This window comes from Aptenodytes forsteri, unplaced genomic scaffold (assembly GCF_000699145.1).
Source record: "Aptenodytes forsteri isolate BGI_AS27 unplaced genomic scaffold, ASM69914v1 Scaffold119, whole genome shotgun sequence".
Taxonomy (NCBI): Eukaryota; Metazoa; Chordata; class Aves; order Sphenisciformes; family Spheniscidae; genus Aptenodytes; species Aptenodytes forsteri.
Genome location: NW_008796165.1, coordinates 10,679,708 through 10,700,612, shown reverse-complemented (window position 1 = coordinate 10,700,612; position 20,905 = coordinate 10,679,708). Strand labels below are relative to the sequence as shown.

Genomic DNA, 20,905 nt, shown 5'->3' with positions numbered 1-20,905 from the left:
AATGCAAGGATCATAAGCTTTTAATATGTTTTGCAAAGGCAAATATAAAAATTTCTGCAAGTCAAGCTTACTTACGTAAACACTTTTAGTAAATTTATTTCATGACACATTATAGCCCCACGGTCACCCAGCAGCAAAGCCACCCGTGTGGATTCTTCACCATCTCCTGTATCGCGGCAGTGCCGCTGTGAACTGGTGGGGCTCCCATCACATCTCGTGGTGCGAGGGAGCAGCCAGGCATGCGTTCAGTCAACTGGAGCAATTGGTCTCGTTTTATACAGCCAATCTAGCCTATCTCCATACGTATAGGAATGCAATACTTGACAATTATTTCTCCCCAGTGTAATTCCATTGCAGGATTATGCCCGGAGTATTTGTAGCCCAGCACAGACTCCAAACCGCTTTCGACCACATACCTGTGGGGAGCGATGCTGTCCCGTGGGTTTTCAGCAGGCTTTGCTCTGCAGGTCCCTCCCCATGCAGGGCTCCCCGCCGCCCTGTGGGGCTGGGTTGTTGCACTGCCGGCTGCGCCGCGCTGTGCCTGACTGGCAGGGAGCCCAGCGTGACCAGCAGCTCCAGCGCCCATTCGTCTTGCCGCCTGTAAATGCATTAAAAAAAAGGGTGGAAAGAAAAAGGTAATTCAGGTCTGAAGTGCAGCATATGGCCTGACTGCAGGGGCATACTTCGGGTGCGAGCCGGGGAGGAAGACTGAGCTGAATGCAACCACCCGTTTGTGATTTCAGCTCCGGCTGTAACGTTTGCTGCGAGCGGGACTCCCTGGTCCATCCCAGCCATGCCCAGCACACGGACAGCTGTTGAGATCAAGGTGCTTTGAAGCCAGGGGAGATAAAGCAGCATCACCTTCTTCAGACACCAATAGCTGTTTCTTTTTCTCCTCTGCTCGTTTGAAAGGCTGCAGCTTGGCTTTCCTTTACCAAAGGGCAGCTGACAGCTCACTCTGCAATAACTTTCTCATCTCTGACCAAGGCAGAGGGACAGAAGTCTACTAGTGTCGTGGAGTTGTTTTGAAAAGTCTGCCCATCCCTTTGGAGACGGGTCATTTCAAGGCTTTTTCATTACAGTACAGACTGAGTTGTCAGGAACGTTCGATACTATGGATTATGGCGGTGCTCCTGAATGATGGGAATGCTTGATGGCTGTCATTTACTGTCATTTTTTATTTTCTCAACTGGCCTTCATGCCTGGCTCGGGCACTTTATTAATCCAGACAGCACAAATGGATGTGTGTGCTCTTATTTAGTGCTGGCTGGAAAGCTGGGTTTCCCGTCTGCTGGAAGGTTGTTCTTTAAAAAAACTGGGTTTGGTCTTAAATGAGTTTCAAAACTAAAAATTTGCTTCATTTCCCGTGAGCTGGAAGTGTGTGTGTGTCCGCTATTGCTAAAAGCAGGGAACACAGGGGCCAGCCAGTTCGGTGGGCTGCTTTGGGGCCAGGTCTTGAGCTTTCCATGCTCGTCATCTAAGGTAGATTCCTTGGATTTGGAGACAACTCAAAGAACCTGAGATTTTTTTTAAAGAAGCCCACTTTTGAGTCACTGAAGCAAGGCTTTTTAGTTCAGCTTCATAAACCATCTACCCAGCTCTGCTCTTACTCCTTATCTCATCACAGCTTTGCTTTTCCAATGGTGAGACCCTAGTTATGAACACACAGTTGAAGGCCTGGAGCTGTGCCTGGTGGAACTGCTCTGAAGATGGATTTTTCTGCCAGCTTCAAGTGCTGAGATTTGGATTTTTTTGTCATCATGAATCAGGACAAAAATATCTAGAAAGAACTGGTTTTTTTAAAAATAAAAGAGCACGTTCCAAGGTTGGCTTTTTTTGCCACCCATTTAATTTTTTAGGATAGTATATAAAGTAATAAAGAAAACATAAATAAAAGCCTGTCACTTTGGAAGAACACTTTTTTTCTCCCCCAAAACAGATACTTCCCTCTAGTTAAAATGTTTCCGTATGGGGGGGGCGGAATCTGGCAATGTGGCAATTTTTTACTAAAACAGCATTTTTGGTGGCACACTGCTTGAGCACCACTTCCCAGTCGCTTAGCCTGACCCTTTCAGCTTCCCTTCCCTCCCTGCCTGTCAGAGTTTGCGTTCTCGCCCTTGTAGTAGGCGTCCACAGGGGGATGCCGCAGGCGCTCCAGAGAATCACCATCCGGAGGATGTGACATGCCAGTCAGTGAGGACCGGATGACGATCTCATTTACAGTAATGAGCTGCATCCATAGAGCACTGCAGGCAGGCAGAGCCCACCCCTTAGCTGGCAATATGGGCAGCTGGGCTTCGCCTGCATGCTGCTGCTGCACCCCAGCTCAGCTTTTTGCAACATGTCAGTAAGTCTCCAGCTATTAAACACATCCTAATTTCCACTAATTTATTTGTAATAATCACCTGAGCTGTTAATTGAATTCTCTTGCAGGGCTGCTTAACATAGCGTAGCAACAAAAGTGATACAGAAGCGAAGGCTTGATTGATGCATGGATGCAAAGAGCTGTTGGTTAACCAAATGGAGTGGAAAACCCTGTCCCTTTGCTGCCTTTTGCCCTCCCGTGCTGCGGGTGCACACCAGGGTCTTACCTCGGTGCTCAGTCTGCTCGCAGGCAGGGCCTCCGTAACCTGGTCGACACTGGCAGAAACATGTGTCTCCCACCAAAATGGGTTCACCATTGTTCTGGCACGGTCTGCAGCGGCAGGCGTTGAACTCCAACAAGTAATCGTCCAAAGCCCGTTTCAGGTTTTGCCGTTTGGTTTCCATGTCACCAAGGTTGCTTCTGCGTAGAATTTCATGGATGGGCTGCAGCTGCATAGGATGGAGATGAATAGCATGGAGACAATTTCAGCTGCGCATCAACTGAGATGCTACCACACCGCAGTCAGAGAGCTGTGACATTGCTGGATAAACTCAGGGCTCAGAAAAAACTCATTTGTCTTCCTTGACAGTTCCATGTACATCATGCAAATGCGTTACCATGACTGATGGGCTCCAGTGAGAAACCACCGTTCCAAAACCCTCCTCATCTTAGAGGTTTGTGTGGGATTGGCTTTTCTGGACATGCGTTGGAGTTTCAGTCTGGATTCAAATGATATATTAAAACACCCCAGTAAGCCCATTTTTTGACTGATTTCTTAGTGCTATCATGATCTCAGAGATTCTTGCATGCTTTTTGCCTTTTTGAACCAAAATGTTTTGGTAAGAGCTTTGGACAGTGGGTGTCATCAAAACTTAATGCCAACCTACCACTAATGGTGACCGGATTGTGAGCCATCCAGTAAACGCTGAGTGTGGAGAATTTTACCTACCTACATTTTGCCCTTTGATGCAGCAAAATATTATTGTGCCATCTACAGCTTCAAGAATATAACATGCTCATAATATTTCTCATAGCAAAATCCAGTTCCTATATACCGTTCAACAAAAATAGCCCAGTGTGGGCAACTGTAATTATAACTTGCCTTCTCCATTGAACCTGTTTCATAAAAATGGTTGGATGAGCCGAAGGGCTGCGGGCTTATGCGCTGGTGGTAGCATTCAACCTCCTGAAATGCTCCAAGTGGCTCATGGGGTGTTTTAGGTATTAAACTGTGTTTAGAAAATGGTTCCCTGAAAAATCTCAACCCTTCTGTTTTCACCAGTAACAAAAATTCTACTGAATATTAAAGCTAAAAGCCCAAGGCTGGTCTGAGGACACATATTTATATTTGTCCATCCATGCATCTGTGCGAACGCTGCACGTCCTGGCTGGGAATCGGTGGAAACTGGTCCCAGAGAAGAGCTAGACATCATCTCATTGCACAAAGCGCAGTGAGAGTGATTCGTGGGGAGGATCAGCTGGGCTTTGGGAAGAGCTCTTAGACAAATTTGCACAAACCTGTTTAACAAACGAGAGGGAGCTGCAGATAAGAGCTGCTGAAGTGGACATGAGCACTTATTGGCAGCTCCGGTTGCACAATGACTGCTGAGCTCTGGAGCAGCCAACAGAGAGGTCAGCACATGGTTTACTGGAAAATTGCAATAGATTTTGCCCAGAATTGATGGGAACTTGTGCAGAAAGGTGAATAACCTGCAGCACGTGTTCAGCTGGAACTGAAAGCAGTTCTACTTTATTAGGGCTTTTTGCCGCCAGGGTGCTGCCCAGGAAGGTTTGCAGATTCCCTCTTGCCCTGCCAATAACACAGATGGTTCCTGATTCCACCTTCCCTTCTCCCACCCTCTGTCAGAGCCAGGAGCGGGTGTGCTTTCAAATGAAGATGAGAGGGATTGAAGTGGCAGTGTGTCCCTGCCGTGACCGAGGTCCTTCCCCCACACCCCACAGCTGCGCTCCTGGAGCAGACCAGCGATCGTAGCATCTCATGTGGTATGATGTGGTACTCCTGACTGCAGCTGAGGAGTGTGCCTGCCTCCTCATGCCTCTGTGGTCTCTGGCCCTGGATTCTCTCATCCCCTCGCTTGCACCCATCTCCTCCCATCTCTGAAGCCCTGCAGGATGCTTCAGTGATCTTTCCATTGTACAAGGCATCCAATAAAATGAAGGGAGGAGGAGAACTTGGCTGATTTTTATGACCACAGACCCTCTTTGAGGAGCATGGAGAGAGACAGGACCCACCTGACAAAGCAGCCAGGAGCCCACTGCTCTAAAAACTCCTGGAAGCACACATAGAAATACCCACCATGGTCTGCAGAGGTTAGGCATAGCCACTGCAGCTCTGAGGCAGGTGAAAAGCAGGGGGGTCTATGCAGAGCCTTTGCTGGGGGGGCAAGACTCCTTCCCCAGCCCCCCACAAGTCCCCGGCTTATACAGGAGGGCAGACAGCATTGGGGAGAATAATAGGGATGAATGCAACCACAGAGAGCCGTGCATTGGGAAGCTGTTTGGGGACACATCAAAAACTTAACTCAGCACTAATCCAGCATTAAGCTCCTTGTCCGTCTCCCTGCAGATGCGGTCGGTGGGAGATGTACTCCCCATTGTGAAATGAATAAGAGGTTACCAGATCAGTGGCCCATTACATTTAATCTTGTTCTGTGATGGGATCACAATAAAAATACGAAATGATCTGCTCGACTACACTTTCATTCCTTCTAGCGGCAGAGTTTCTTCAACTGCAGAAAAGCCTTACCTCAAAATCAATAACAGCAGGATTATATTTTAATGACCTTCCCCAGTGACGATACATATTGCCATCCCAACTGTTTAAGAGCCCTCCGCTGTAACTGGTATCTCCACCTCTAATCAGGGGAATAATATCTTCCACAACTGCACTGTTGCTCTCAGCATCTGAAAAGTTGAATTACACCTATATTATTTAGTTACCATTTCCACACATACGCTAGAAACTGCTTAGTGGAGGTGAGATCAATCGAGTAAGGGGCTATCAGTGAGCGGCACTGATGCTGCCTCCTGAAATTGATGGGAGCTCGGCATCCCCCACTCACAGGGTGAGCCCTGCCACATTATCACAAGGCAGTCGGTAATGAGTTGAGCATCAGAAATGCTCTAAGCTGGTCAGAACTGAAGAGCCTGCATGGCTCCAGCCTTTGTTTCTAGTTAGCACGTGGGCAGTAGATCACGCTGTCTATAGCTGGTTAAGTGATTTACAAATCTGGGGCTTCCTAGCCTCTCTGAGTACTTTTTATAGTCAGTTTTGATTTCTTTAATAGTTGCCATGTTGCCCTTGTCATCCATGCCCAGTCTGTCATGGCGATAGGGACTGCAGCCTTCCAGCCACCCCACCGCCTCTATTTGCACATTTCTAATCCAGGTATTGCTACCTTAATTCCTGCTTTTTCAAAGCAATCAGTACTCCTGGAGACTTGGACCCAAAGTCACTTTGGTCCCACGATTGGCCCTGAGCCATGGCTGGGGATGGCACCAGAGCTCCCTTCTTCATACCCTTGTGTGACCCTACTTGAATCTCGATGCCCAAGTGACCAAAAGAAGTGACGCAAGATGCCTTAACAGACATCTGCCCTGCTGTCATACCAGTTTTCAGAAATCCTTTGCTTGTACAGTGAGAGGGTGACACAGATGGTCCCAAATGCAGTTTACTCACGCTGACTGTAAGGCCAATTGACCCGCCAATACAGCGACTTATCTCTTCGGCGCTGATGTCTGCAAAACAGAAAGGAAACCAGTAAAATCAGTGACTCATTCTGAGTGGAAGGATGTTAATTTTCCTACTTGTTTTTTTTCTATCAATGAAGAAAATATTCAGTTATTTGCATGGCCTGTTTTTCAAAGTCAAGAGCTATTCCCAGTGGAGGACAGCCTTTAGTCTTGCAGTGGAAAAGCCAATATTTTATTGGGGTATATTGTGCTTCTCACATAATAGGTGAAAAGGGAAATGTCTTTACTGTAAAATTGTTTCCTTAGAAAGTATTAGAAGAAAGTAAAAATCTTAACACAAGGCTTCAGACATTTATTTCCTTGTTTGGTCTATTTAAAGATAAAACATTAGTTTTTTTACAGACTAACTCATAACTAGGGTAAAGCTGGGAACAGCAGCTGAAATCAATAGATCCTTGCTAATTTTCCTAAACTGAGGATCTGTTCCATGTATTAGTGGCTTAAGTAGCATCCTAAGTAGCAACTTGCAAAAGGTCTGTCTGCTGAGAGCTGCCAAAGCCTTACTGCGTGCTGCTGGGCTACTGCTATCAGCACCGCCTCATATATCATGAAAATATGTAACTGGAGACCCATGAAGTGACTGCAGAAGGGAGAAGGGAACTAATGAGGTGGTTTCACCAAGGTAAGCAATGTGCATATTTCATACAGCCTGGGTTTACATGTAAACTTCAGTGTACTGCAAATATAAGGCCGTCTTCTGTAATAGTTAAAAAAATCCATTGATTTCAATAAATACGGGTATCGTAAGTAATAGGTAACTTTTATATTGCTCTTTTTGTCAGAGGACCTTAAAATGTTTTACAAAGCAGCCCGGCGATCAATACCACGGTATTGAAAGGGAGGCACAGAAGTCAGTGGGATTTGTGCATCGTGGCTTAACGGTCTAAAGATTGAACCTCCAGCCGAGCCCCAATCCAGAGTGTTGTCTGCTGAACTGCCTCACCTCAGCACCGGGGAGCAGTGTCTTGTCTTGCTTATGTTTAAAATACTGGTAAAATGCCCATAGCTCTGCTTTCGCTCCCTTCTGCACACCCTGCGGGAGAGGCTCGCTGGAGCCACGCAGGGCATGGATCTGCTTGTTGGCTTGGTGGGTGCCAGCTGGCGGAGGTTCTCAGCATCCCGAGAAAGGGGCTACAAGTCCTGGATTCAAACTGGTGAGAGCTGAAGCATGCTCAAAACTTCAAGGGGAATTACATCCCATTGCAAAACTGGGCCCTTGAGAAAGATTAAATGTGTAGCACTCAATTACTTGTACTAAACTGTTCAACAGTTGTAAACACAGTGGGTAAAGTTCATTCACCCAAAGCAACATGAGTGATTGCTTATCTTGGTGTTGGAGTGCCATAAAATTAAACTTGAGGAACACCCTGATTAATTGATTCACCATGGTTCCTGTTGAGTAATTATGTTCAGCAAGGGTCTGTCAATACAATTCGCTATTGGTTGCAGCAAGATTGGGTCTTGATAAATGAAAAGTGGTTATCATTGCAAAAGGGTGGTCATAGAAAATATTGGCATTTGAGGGGGGAGCCCTGATAGTTTTCTTATATGATATAATTTGTGATAGTTAAATGTGCTCGAGTGATAAGATTTACTGCTGCATTTTGAATTAATAGGAATATATGAAGACTCTTTCTAATTTACTCTGTGCATAATGTTTCTCCCATAAATGTTCTTGTAATGTGTGAACACATTATACTGTTTTCTGCTAAATAATAGAACCATAACAATCTATTTTAAAAACAAGTAATGAAAAATATTGATGGCAGAGCAACAAGGGACATCGTTCTGACTTATGTATTTATTTCACTCACGACCACATCCATACAAGCCCTTGCAGCCTGAAAGCTAGAAATGGGTCTGGCAGCAAAACTGCAATCCTAAGCTCTGCACCGGTGAGTTGTGGTCTATTCCTGGGTATCTAAACACAGAAGATGACTTCATTTTCAAAATTCAGGTTTCCTAGATGCTTAAAGTCCAGCTCATGCCTATGCCTAGCTAGATGCTCAGTGACCGCCCAAGCTGTCTCTCATTTAGGGAGGACTCAGCATAGGGATCTTTTTCCTGGGCATGTGCTTTAGTCACTGGTCTATAAAAAAGGAGTGTTTTCTCTTCCACAGCATTTAACATGTAGCCTCATGGGCTAGGTGGGCTCTCAGGATGGAGTGGTTGATCTAAAGCAGGTGCCTTGCTGTTAAGCCCTGTGGGGACTCAGTGGTACATCTCCAGGCATCTGCAGAGCTTCAAACTCATCTTTTGAAGCTCTAATTTTAAGACTTGAGCGCTTATATCTTGATCCTGACCATTCCTCAGGGGAGGCAGATAATTCTCTTGCAAACACAGCCTTCAAGCGTGGCTGTGATCGCCATAGTGGCATATCAGCCACTGCAGGTGGGTCCTTCTGGATCTGTGTCGTGTGATGTATAGCACTGCTGACTTGGTAAATGTGGACTTTCTAGCAGAGTCTGGGTTAGATGAAAATTACAGAAGTGTGCTACCTTAGAATGAAAATTACATCTCTACCGGGACACATTTTTGTCTTTTTCTGAACTTCAACATCCTTCTTTCTTAAAATAGGGCATCTCGTAGCAGTAAATCTCCTCCTTATATACACAGCAAGCACAAGATAAAGCAAAATAATAGCCTCCCTCCACATGCTCTTGATTAATTCTTCCTCTGAAATTGGCAGTCTGCTTCTTGAAGACTTGCTTGCCAAGGTCTTGTTCACTTCAATATCACTCACTCTTCAAAGTGAATAAATGATTTGAAGAGGCATCATGTTTCCAAACATTAGTAGTTCAGGAACTTGATGAAAATTCTCTCAATTGGTAATTTCTTGTGGAAAAATTGGCATGGTTAACACTCAATATGGAGTGCATAGTTATCCTAGTGCTGATGGTACCAAACCATTTCAGACTGGAGGCAGAATTTGTGGCAGAACCATGGAAATTAATGGAATTACTGGAATCACAGCAATTTGCACCAATTGCAGCAATTTGCACCTGTTGTCCAAAATCACAATTTTCTTTTGCATAAACGTCCAGCCTGGAGTTACCAAGGCAGCGTTACCCTCAGCAGAGCAGAGCGATGGTCCTTAGGGGAAGTGGGATCTATTGCATTGTCAACACCTTTGCAGCAAAGTTGACAATCCGGTTAGTGTACTAAAGTACCATATTATTGTTCTGCATATTATGTTTTTGATTAGAAAAAATGTTATGCTTTGGCTCACCAGTAATGGCTATTCTTGCGATCTGGGCATCTGCAGTGGATATTTTATGTAACTGAGATTTAGAGGTATGGCTTTCCAGCCTCATACACTCTAATTTGTTGAGAACCGGAGCTAACAGAGGTCTGTTAGTCTTCAGATATGACACTAACCAGAGTAAAGTGGCAGAGGTATTGCCAAGTGCAATGCGTTATTTCCATTTACAGAAAATTGAAACTCTCACTATTAGGAGGCTAAAACATGAGTGGGCTATCTTTCTTTACTCTGGATGAGTTTGCAGTCCTTGAGCGTTCATGAGAACAGCCAGAACAAAGACTATAAGAGATAGGAGAAGTTTAGACAAGTCTAGCAAGTAACACTGGGAGACGATGGTTGTGAGGAGCAGCCAGAGCCAGACAAATTACTCTGGTGGGCTGGACACAACCCATGGTCTCCAGGTTGGAAATGCTTGGTTTAGAGCAGAAAGTTGTGAAGAGAGAATATCTTCTGGTTTTCTAACCTTTTCTTCTCATTTCCTCCTTGTTAATGACGAGGATGTACTCAAAGACACCTCCCATCGTGCCAGATGTCATGAAATGGGTGCCGTAGTCGTTGATGAATTTCGCATACATGCCATAGTTGTAGGTGTCCGGAAGCTCCCGCAGGGAGAGCAGCATGTCTTCATCCAAAACGATTTTGTCCCTTCTCATCTTGAAACGGGCTGTCTGCACCTTCGTCACACCTCTAATGAATCCAACGTCCTGCAGGTAAAGAAAAGAGGAGCTGCCACTCAACATTCAGTAAAAAAAAAAAGTCATTTCTAGTCCTTAGGTTTGCAGAGGAAAGCCTGAGTCTGTGACTGTCAGTGGATGTTAAAGGCGTGAAAACCAGCCCTGGTTTAAATGAAATCAGTGGTAATTCTTTTACAGGGAGTGTCTCTTTCTCGTGTGGTTATATGAGGTGGAGGGCAGAGCCGTGGGTTTGCATGCTATGGGTTTTTTTAATTTATGTGAGAATATGATCAGAATCAGGCTCCACATGATTCCCCTCCATCCTCCATTTCTGCTATTTCTTTTTTCTGCCTTCTTTTCCATGCTGTTTATTCCCTTTTGCTTTTTTCACAGCCTCAACCAGTGATGCAGAACAAGGGCAAGTCCAGCCCAGCCCAGCAGTGGGGGGATACTCTGGCCAGGAAGGTGCTGACGGGGAGGAGGATTTTCTGGATATACCACCAGATCCACGACTCCTCTTCTAGTTTGGCCATTGCCCCGGACAAGGCTTCAGTGCAACCAGAACAGCCCTTTAAATGATTCCTCCAATAATTGATCATCGTTTAGCTGCAAACATTGTGTGAGTCTAGACAAGGACACAGTAAATACTATAATGGTGCCAATTTCCAACAGCTTTTAAGGGCATTTCAACTCAGAACACCATCAAAGTAATTCTTCTTTATTGTTTTCTGTCAGCAGCCAAGAGAGAAGTAGAGATGGGGCATGGTAAATGTGGGAAATACCAGCATTCATGTTATTAGATTGGAAAGGGGTTGTCACAGCTACTCCATGATGTAAACTCACTGTGAGAAATACACCCTATTATCGGGTACTCTTTTTTCAGCATGGTATTTTAACCTCCTGTAAAAGGTAGCATATTTCCCCATCATAAGGCAGCTTGTATTAATTTGAACAAGATATATTTGCTACTGGAGATCATTCCCTGAGGACAACTGTTTTGATCAACATCTTGATATTTCCTCCTCCCTCATCATCATTTTAAGCATTTTTTTATTTATGTGCTTAATGTAGCCACGAAACAGGATAGGATGAGATGACATGTGTTGTGGTACTTCATAATTCAATTTTATTCCCACTCTCTGTTTGCTAAAATGTAATAAGAACAACAAACAGGATTACTAATGATCATACATTTGCAATTACATTAACAAATTAAGGTACAATTACTATGTGTTAAAAAAATGCAGTTGAGAGAATAAACTGCCATAAGTTACAGCCAGACCATGCGATGCACAGATGACATGATTGGAACATATGCATCATTGATTTACTTTTTTTTACCTTTGCAGTGTATTGTGTGAAATTCTTCAGGGATCCTTTGCCACGTGATAAAGTGAAGCCCAAAACTAACTGGAAAGGTAATTTTCGAGGCCCAATTCCAATGGTAAAGCCTCCTGTTACGGATTCATCACTTTTAAGGGCATCAAGCAAATCCTTTGAATCTTCATAAAACTCAAAAGCAAATCCAGAATCAGCATGAGCCTAAAATGAAAGGAGCAGACATTAATTTTTCAGGTACTTCCCTTCCTTTTTAATCTCTATTTCTTTAAGGAGCTGATGGTGCCTCTGCTGAAGCCCGTGATGCTCCTGACAGCACCGACACTGACTTCAGTGAATGTAGAATAAAGAATTTAGTCATGTGCCATTTCATTTGGAAATATGTGAGAAATGCAGATAAAGCCATGCGTTTTGCTTCATCCATCTCCAGGCAGGGGAAAGGTTTGTGTTTAGCCACTCAAAGCAGTGCCATAACAGGCAGAGCTGGTAATGGTGCCTATTGAGCTAGCTTGACGCTTCCCATTATAAATCCCTTCTTCCATTTCCTTACAGCTCTGCCAAATCCTAATGATTTGGAGTGAATTTTTTCTCTCCAGCCTGCTTCTGGATGAATTTATTTAGGAAAAAAATTCAACAGCAGTGATCCAGCCACTTGCGATGGCAACGCTAGAAAACAAACATTGTTTTGCCTGTGTTTTAGAGAAGTGACCTTTTCCTTGACAGCTCTACTTTGCAGGCATGTGGAATTGAGCAGCCTTGCTGAATCTGGTCTGTGCCATTTGCCATCTCTATAAAAAGCCGGCTAAATTGCAAACACTGAAAAAAACCATCTGACATCATCATCAGTGACTTCCTAGATCCTGGCGGGTAGAAGCTCCTAAGTCAAGATGCATATGGGGCATGCTTAAGCATCCCTCAGTGCCTGACCGTGGTGCAGATGTCCTTCCACTGCTAGCAGCAAATAAAGGGGAGAAGAAAATGTGGCCTGTGTGGTGGGTCTGTCTGGGTTCAAACTGGGGACTAAGGGGCACAGGGGAATCTGCTTGCTGCGAGGACATGAAAGCCACTTGCATTGAGCCTGCGGTTGTAATATTCCCCTGGAATAATGTGTTTTCATTCATTCATGTCAAAAAGCATGATAAATGTTTAACAGTGTGGCCAAGGCACCCACTTACGATGTGAGAGACCCAGGTTGAATCCCTGTTCTACTTAGTTTAGTCTCCAACATCAGATGTGACCCCCAAGGGTATAGGCATTGTGATACATGGTGATGGCTTTCAGGATCTTTGTCTCACTCAGAATTTGGATTTATGTCCCTTGTAGCCATGCCATAGACATAAACGCTTTCAAACTTTGAACTGGTAGCATTCTTCCCATTTTACACATGGCCAACTTCATCTCCAGAGAGGCAAGTGGCTTGCACAAGCTCTACAGCTCATTAATAGCAGAATTTTGAGAAAACCCATTTCTCTTGGCTCTGACTAGGCCAGAGTAAGCAGTGGGGATGCCTGGGTGATAAAGCATGTTAGTTCCTTGATGAGCTATAAAACAGCATTTATATCGTCGATTGCCTGTTGTCTTGGGGACAGCTGGAGAAAGATACCTTGAAAGATGACCTATAGTGAATGATAAAATGTACATAATATCTTTATAGGAAGTTTGGCTTTTAGCTGGGAAAACACTGCTAAATTTGACCACCTGAAGTACTTACTAGGAATTGGTATATGTGAAAGTTATAAGGTTTGCGGAAATACTTCTCGTCATCTCCATAGTACAGACGTTCAGACAGCTGGAGAAAGATACCTTGAAAGATGACCTATAGTGAATGATAAAATGTACATAATATCTTTATAGGAAGTTTGGCTTTTAGCTGGGAAAACACTGCTAAATTTGACCACCTGAAGTACTTACTAGGAATTGGTATATGTGAAAGTTATAAGGTTTGCGGAAATACTTCTCGTCATCTCCATAGTACAGACGTTCACATGCAGCGTCGTACTTGCTCCCGCCACACTCACCCCCCGCCACTCTCCATTGTAGACATACTCACAGTGGCCTCCAAAAAAATTAGGATCATATACATACTGGCTCTTTTCCTGTGTTAGGATATTGTAGCTTGGAAAGAAATAGCATTCAGAAAGTTATCCATAGCTCCAGTTTTATTTCCCCAATAGTCTCTGTCACTGTTTCTGTTCTCCTGACACTACAAGTTATCTATCTGTCTCTGACTTTGAATTTGTATAGCACCTAAAATATACGGTTCGGGTCTGTTCTCCTTGCTATCTCCTTCCCAAAGCTAACAGGAGGCAAACAGCCATTTTATTTCCAAGACACTGGCTTGGACTCATGTGCTAGAGATGGAAGAAATCAGTTAAATTGTCCAGTCCGTCCTGGCGAGTAGTTACGAAAGTCCCAAAGTCCTGGAATTCCTCCAGGTCCCCCATGAGTCTCTCACAGCTTAATGCATCTCACTGTCACAAAGTGTTTTCTGGCATTCCCTGTAATTGTTTCCTATCTTTATTTAATCTCCTTCCTTTTAATAATGGTCCCATTTCTCAGGGAGTTAGCACCCTCCCTAAACTTGCAGTCTGCTTGCGCTTTGCCAAGTCTCTTGCTTATTATTTCCTTACGCCTCTTTCTTCCTGCTCTCCAGCCATCACAGCTGCTGCCTTCTGAAATCCCGCCTGTTACTTAATATTCCCTGTAATTCCATGGCCCCAAATGAAAGCATTATTCAAACTAGACAGCAGCATTGCTCCTCTCAACAGGGAATCGTCTTTAAGACTAAGACAGTAAATGCTATTGCTTTTGTGTGTTCTGTGGGAGGAACACATCAGAGAGCAGTATTAAATGGGGTGCTCAGTGAAAATTAATATATGTCTTGAAAAACTTTTGATGGACTCTCCCAGGCCCTGGGCCAGAGAGACATTTGTCTCATGGACTCCAGAGAGCATTGGATCGAGCTGATGGGAAAGTTATCTAATGGGTGACTACATTCTCATACTGTAGCCCATGTTCTCCTAGTGAAACTAAGCAGTATCTCGGTTAAAACACAATATTTAAAACAAAAATGTCACAACAGACAATTTGCCTTTAAACTCGTTCTGGATTCCTCTTTTCCATGTATTACCTAACCAAAATTTGAAACTGAATACAGTAAAACTTTTTCATGGATAGGTGTATTTACCCTGCACATATTCATGTGGAGCTCAGGCGCTCTGCCTTGCATCTGTGCTCTGAAGTCCTAAATCCTGGAGTTATATCTTCTCCTTAAGGATGAAAGCCACCAGGATGCTGCATTTCCAAAGTCTACTGTTTCCTTTAATATATTGCTTTTATCAACTGGAGAAAGTTGGAAGATAACTAGACTCAGAGAACTGGGATATATTTTTACATGAGTATACAAAGGACACTCACAAGTACAGAGTAGCTGAGAGAGACCAAGGTCAGATAGTAAATTTGAGACAGAATTTGAAATAAAAGCTGGGATGAACCCTCCTGCCTCCCTTATTGCTACCCACGGTTGGGTGGGACAGTAGCTCTCTTTTGGGTTTTTGTACAGCACCCTATCAATTCATGGAGCACTGCTATTACTAAGGAAGAGCAATATAGAAAACAATACCATTTTGATCGTGAGAGTAGCAGCTATTGATTAATTACTCACCCTTGGGCTGCTTTTTCAGACCCTGGGACTGGAAACGGATGTTCACAAGGGCTTTCAATATCTTCATCCTCACAGTTATCCTCATCAGACCCATCTCTGCAGTCTGGCTCTCCGTTGCATACAAGTTGCCATTTAATACAACGACCTAAAGCGCACAGGTACAGGCGATCGCTTATCCGCCCTTCAGAAAACCTTTTTGGCAGCTTGCACTGATTGTGTTGTTTTCCACCCATATCTCAGAGCCACAAGAAGTCACGCTGGGTGTTAAATACAGCACTTTTGCGTTGGGAGCTTGCTTTTCCCAGTCCTTGGGGGCAGGTTTTCCTTTACAACCTGGAGCAAGCACGGCTTGGAGTCCAAGCCAGCCGCTCCCTTGGGCTCCCATGGGATGGGAATCAAGTAGAGGTCACCTCACTGGCCTGATTTTATTATCTACAGTCACGCTTTTGGAAAGGAGCTACAGGAAGCAATAGCTTCTCCGCTTGGCTTAGGGAAGTCAGCTCTGTCTGGTCAAAGTGCAGTTTTTCCTCTTCCTGTTGCAGGAGGTATTTGGGGATTTTATTGCAATAATTATAGCTTAAGAGTGGATGCTTGCAGGAAGGACAACTTGAAAGTGCTTTTGCTTCTGGGAGTGAGGAGAAAGCCTTGACATGATATTCGTGGCAGGAATCAATACACTTGCTACAACAGAGTGATGATGACCTGCTCCAGATAATGGAGCTGGTCACAGAGCTGGCGTGCATTTCTAAATTTCAATAGGATTTTCATTAAATGCTCAAGATGGGAGTTTGAGCCATTTGCGTAGAACAAAAATCAGGAAGGACAACTTGAAAGTGCTTTTGCTTCTGGGAGTGAGGAGAAAGCCTTGACATGATATTCGTGGCAGGAATCAATACACTTGCTACAACAGAGTGATGATGACCTGCTCCAGATAATGGAGCTGGTCACAGAGCTGGCGTGCATTTCTAAATTTCAATAGGATTTTCATTAAATGCTCAAGATGGGAGTTTGAGCCATTTGCGTAAAAACAAAAATCTGTCAAGACTAGGAACTTTCAGAGAACAGCCGTATTATATCCCAATTCTCAGAGCTGGGGATGGCTAAAAATAAATAAATCACCCCAACAGATTGCTAGTTGGATTCATGATTGAACTGTGTCTTTTGCAGGGGGAGAAAGTGGTGTGTTGTGGGAGTGGTGGTGCCCATGGAGGGGAGTGTGAGCATGTAGCACAGAAGTTGGAGCAGAATATTTCTACTCTCTTTGTTCCACTGAAAAATTAACCTTTTCCATGTCACACAGCCTTCTTTTCTATCCAAATCTAAGCGTAACGTGAATGATTTCTGTAAACGTGGGGAAAAAAAACAAAGATGGGGAAATTTCCTGCTTTCTCTTGCACTGGTTCATCACCCTGCTCATTGGGCTGAACACATTTTGGCAAAGCTCTGCCCATGGCAGGGGACTGAAATCATCCCAGGTCTGTCCAGCCAGGACCGAAACCTCCTTGGCAGTAGTTTGCGCCCAGTTCACTCACCTGTTTCCTTGCACCGAAAGTCCTTCCCGCAGCTGGGGGGTCCAGTGCATGTTGTCTCGGCATGGCAAGCTTGCTCGCCCCAGAGGTGCCCCGTGCATTGCTGCCCTGCAAACCCCGCCGGCTGCACCAGCCTCCGGTACTGGTGCTGAACCGCACAAGAGAGAAAAAGACTGCCAACACCTAAATTGTATCCCCCAAAGACATCACCTCTACAGGCTATAAAGCAATTACAGCTATCACTTTTATCTATATTGTTATTTTTCTGTGTAGTCCACAGGCTTTGCACATGACAAATAGAGAAGGGGAGTCAGCAGAGAGGTGGGAGCTCAGGAGATTTGCTTGAAGTTCATAAAAGTGAATTTGGGGGGGGCTGGAATGACTGTTTTAAAAAATATCTTCCCTACTTTATACCTTAGGAATAATATGGATTTTTTCCAGTTACACACACTTTGTCCTGGAATGTAACATGCTCAGATGGACACAGGCGCTAATTACAACACTGATCCTGCAACATTTCTGATGGATTATTAATGAGAACTGCTGCTCTTTAAACTAGGAAGAAAAAAAAGAAAAGGAAAGAAAGAAGAGCCAAATCATTTACTGATTATAAGTACAGGAACAAAAAAATGCAGGGATATAAACTCAGTAGAAAGCAAAATTATGACAGGTATTTGAAAATAAATTCTTGAATTATGAAGACATGTGAAATGATATAAAAAGCTGAGAACAGGAGCTGGTGAATGAAGGCTGCTTTTAATTTCTTTTCATTGGAATATTTGCATTCAGAATCAGGGGATACTTAATTAAATCTGAGATAGAAAAAGAAGAAAGTCTTGGGCAAATATTCTAGCCTGATTCTTCCACCGTTTGCCTTGATTTTGCATTTTGCTGTTCTGCTGCCTTAAATGAATTTATTCCCCAAGTTTACACCAAAGTAAAAGCCTCTCTAGCAGAGGAGTATCTCCATCATATTTGGATGAGTTTACTGCATGCTTCAGAATGATGAATATGTATAGTATATATAATTAATGTGTGTACATCATCATCACAGACACGTCTGAAGATAAATGAATACATTACAGTGGAGTCTTACTTTTCTCTCTTGGCAAGGAAAGCAATCTGTCCATTCTGACCACTGGCTCAGCTGACAGTCGACAGGAGCCGGAGAATTAACGCCTCTGCTGCTTCTTCTAAGGAGGGGAAGAGATAGCAGTCTAAGGTCTTTGAAGTTGTGTTTTAAGGATGGCTGGAGGCTAGCAGGGAGAAAATGATCTGTTTGTGTGTTTTTCCACCGGGAACCTATTTTGTAGGAAATGGGAAGCATCCCTTAGCAGGGGGGACTGTACTACCCGAGATGCCCCGTCCAAGTATTCACCATCAGAATTGGTCAGGGGCAGCAGGTGCAGGACCTGAGGATTTTGCCTTGGGTTTCCTGCTATCCCAAGAGATCCTAGCCCTTTCCTATAGGTAGATTGCAATAAAATATATGTACATCATATATGTAAGACCAAACACACTGAATAAACAAAAGGAATGTCAAGAAGAGACAGGTTTTAAGGAAAGGCTTCTTTTTTGGCTTTCTTCTCAGAAGCACATCACAAAGTCCAGGAGTAGTGATGTTTATCACCTTGGACCTGTTCTGAAATCTATTGATTTTGCTTTTTTTACACCATTGTGAACTCACAGTCAGTATTTTTCCAGACAAGTATGAAATCAGGGTCTGATTCCCATGGGCTTTGTGGAGTGGTGGGAATGGCTGCACCAACAGTGCTGAGAAGGCAAGGTACAAAGCCATGTTGACTATGGGAATTTGCTGGTTCACTATTTCTAAAAGGAAATCCATAAATTCTGAAAAGAGGGAAAAAACTAAAGGAAGACTATAAAAGCAGAAAATGGCAAGGGTTCTGTATCGCAATGGCCCTTGGATCACTCTCTGCGCATACAGTGAATTTCATTATTCAACAGCAAAAAAATACTTCTCTTGCCTCCCAGCCCAGTTGTTATGATCTCTATTTATGTCCCTACTCCTACAATCCTTATTTGTATAATGTGTTTCTTTGTCTTGAGGAGCAATCTGTGGTGTGTCAGTACAACTCTGTGTTTGCCACAGCCTTCAAAGCATTTTGAAGGGTTATTCTGAGCCAAATATTATTATTTTGGTGATTAACTAATGAGCAGTCTGTTTTACTTATGAGACTGCAGTCCAAAGAGAAATATTGATAATTAGCAGAGGTACGGAGCACATTGGGGATTCATCAGAGGCTGTAGAAGAAAGACTACTAAATGAAAGCCACAACAGCTCAGCAAGGGAGCCTGTGGATGCAGATCAGTGCCTGAGATAAAAAGCCACCGTGTCTCCAGGAAAACAACAGGACCCTGCAGACAAACACAGAGCTGGAGGACACGCATGTATTGATGCCTTTTCGCTCTGACAGGAGGATTTGTGGGCTGCATCCTTCAGCACTTCACAAAGTACTTAATTGGCTCACCTTCGATTGGATTTTACATTTACCTCTTCATTATTCTGCCTTGTTTGATAAGTTCATCAAACATCAAAAATCTTGTCTTTGTTCATTTTCAAAAGGGATTATCAGAATAAGCCTTCATAATTAAGTGTATCACTACCACATTTTTTTCCTTTCCGCCTTCTCCTTGTCTCCACATTCCAATTATCATTGATACCTTTTTTGATCCTTCTAAATCATATTTGCCTTTAGAACAAGCCTGAAATTAATAGCTGTAGAAAAAAAAACCAACTATTTTCCTATCATGACACTATAGCTTTAGAAAAAGGTAACTTGTTTATTCCCTTCCTTCAAAGCCTAAATGACACTCGTATAGGTTAATAATATTGTTCAGGGAAAAAAAATAGAGGCATGAGAATCTGGCTTGGATTGAAAATTGGGCTATAAACATGCACTTGTTAACTTCACATTGTCAGGTGCAAAATAATTATAATGAAAAAGAATATGAAATATATTTGCCCGTAAATCGTCCTGTATGGGGAATTCATTCCAAGTGCCCAAAACCAGTATGGTAATTTTGGTAAGGAAGTTTAAGAAGGCTTAATAGTCATCTCTAAAAGAAAAACCATTGTGCAAACAGTTCATATAAGAAGGAATTATGATGCCTAGCTTGGGCTTTGGACAACTGCCAATATTTTTTTTTTCTGGTAGCTGTTTATGGAAAGCACAGTGTGCACATGCCTCAAGTCAGGACAAAATTGATGGGCTGACTTACTTGCCTGTAATTTCTATATGTAAAGTTGGGGGGGAGGACAGACTTACCTCTGGGAAGGCAATGCCTCGAGCTCCCTGCATGCTGTAGCCGTGGCCTGACGTGCTGGTAAAGCCAGTGAGCATACAGAGAGAATCAGAGGAGAAAGCTGACACAGGCTCCACCGCATTGTTTTTCCATATGTAAATGTTTGCTACAGATCAGCTGCAAACAAAAGCTTTAGGCTTCAGGACGCCATGGGGCAAGCACTGCTAGAAGAAGCACGGAGCCCACCAGACTCCAAAACGCTGTGGTAAATCATTGACGACGGCACAGATCAAATCACAAAGAATCAGGACACATCCCGGAGGCCTTTGCCCTTTTGAAAACAAATTCCCAGTTTTCTGGCAAGGGAATATATTAAACTGTGCAACTGTTTCCACATTTAAGTCAATCAAGTCCTATTGCAGCAGCGTGTTTCTTGCCCAGCCTGCACTCTCCTTTTAATTTGAAGGAGGAGGAAACTCATTTTATTTCCCATAGTGACTTAACTGCAATTTTGGTGCGTCTGGTCGATGACAAGGGAAAAGCTTCCCAGTACAGCAAATTGAAGATTATTACAAAATTCTGTTATGAGGAACATGTGCCTTCCAGATACATCAAGGAAATGTCAGTTCAGCTTCTTCCCATTGCCATCCCTGTAAGATAGTGTCCCATCTCCAAAGCTAATGTAAGTTATCACCTGGTTTTTTGATGGCCCTACACAGTCACTGCAACACGAGAATCTAAATCTTTGTTTTCTAAACTGATTTGGGGTGAGGAAGATGCCCCCTAAATCTGAAATTGTGTCTTACCCATATGCTGTGCAAACCCATCTGTTAGTGGTGGCTCTAATGTTTTTAGCTGGTTGGGATCTTAACACAGAAGTAGTGGATGTGTACAGGTATAAAAAAGCAATACTATAGAAAGCAAGAACACCATGGGTTATTTATTATTAAGATAATAGTCACAAGATGAGAATATTTAGTTTTCATGTGCTGGAAGAAAGAAAAAATGGCCATTGGAAAGACACTTGGTTAT

At 43.5% G+C, this 20,905-nt stretch overlaps 1 protein-coding gene across 1 annotated transcript; it reads right to left on the bottom strand.

Moving 5' to 3' along the window:
- Positions 1-446: 446 nt before the first annotated feature.
- C8A (complement C8 alpha chain) lies at positions 447-20,015 on the bottom strand. The gene is given in 12 exon segments (XM_009287402.1): positions 447-598; positions 2,592-2,814; positions 5,133-5,290; positions 5,996-6,124; positions 9,865-10,105; positions 11,417-11,617; positions 13,325-13,426; positions 13,429-13,528; positions 15,078-15,222; positions 16,610-16,754; positions 17,703-17,799; positions 19,897-20,015. Coding segments are annotated over 12 exon segments (1,812 nt in total).
- Between the last annotated feature and the right edge of the window lie 890 nt (positions 20,016-20,905).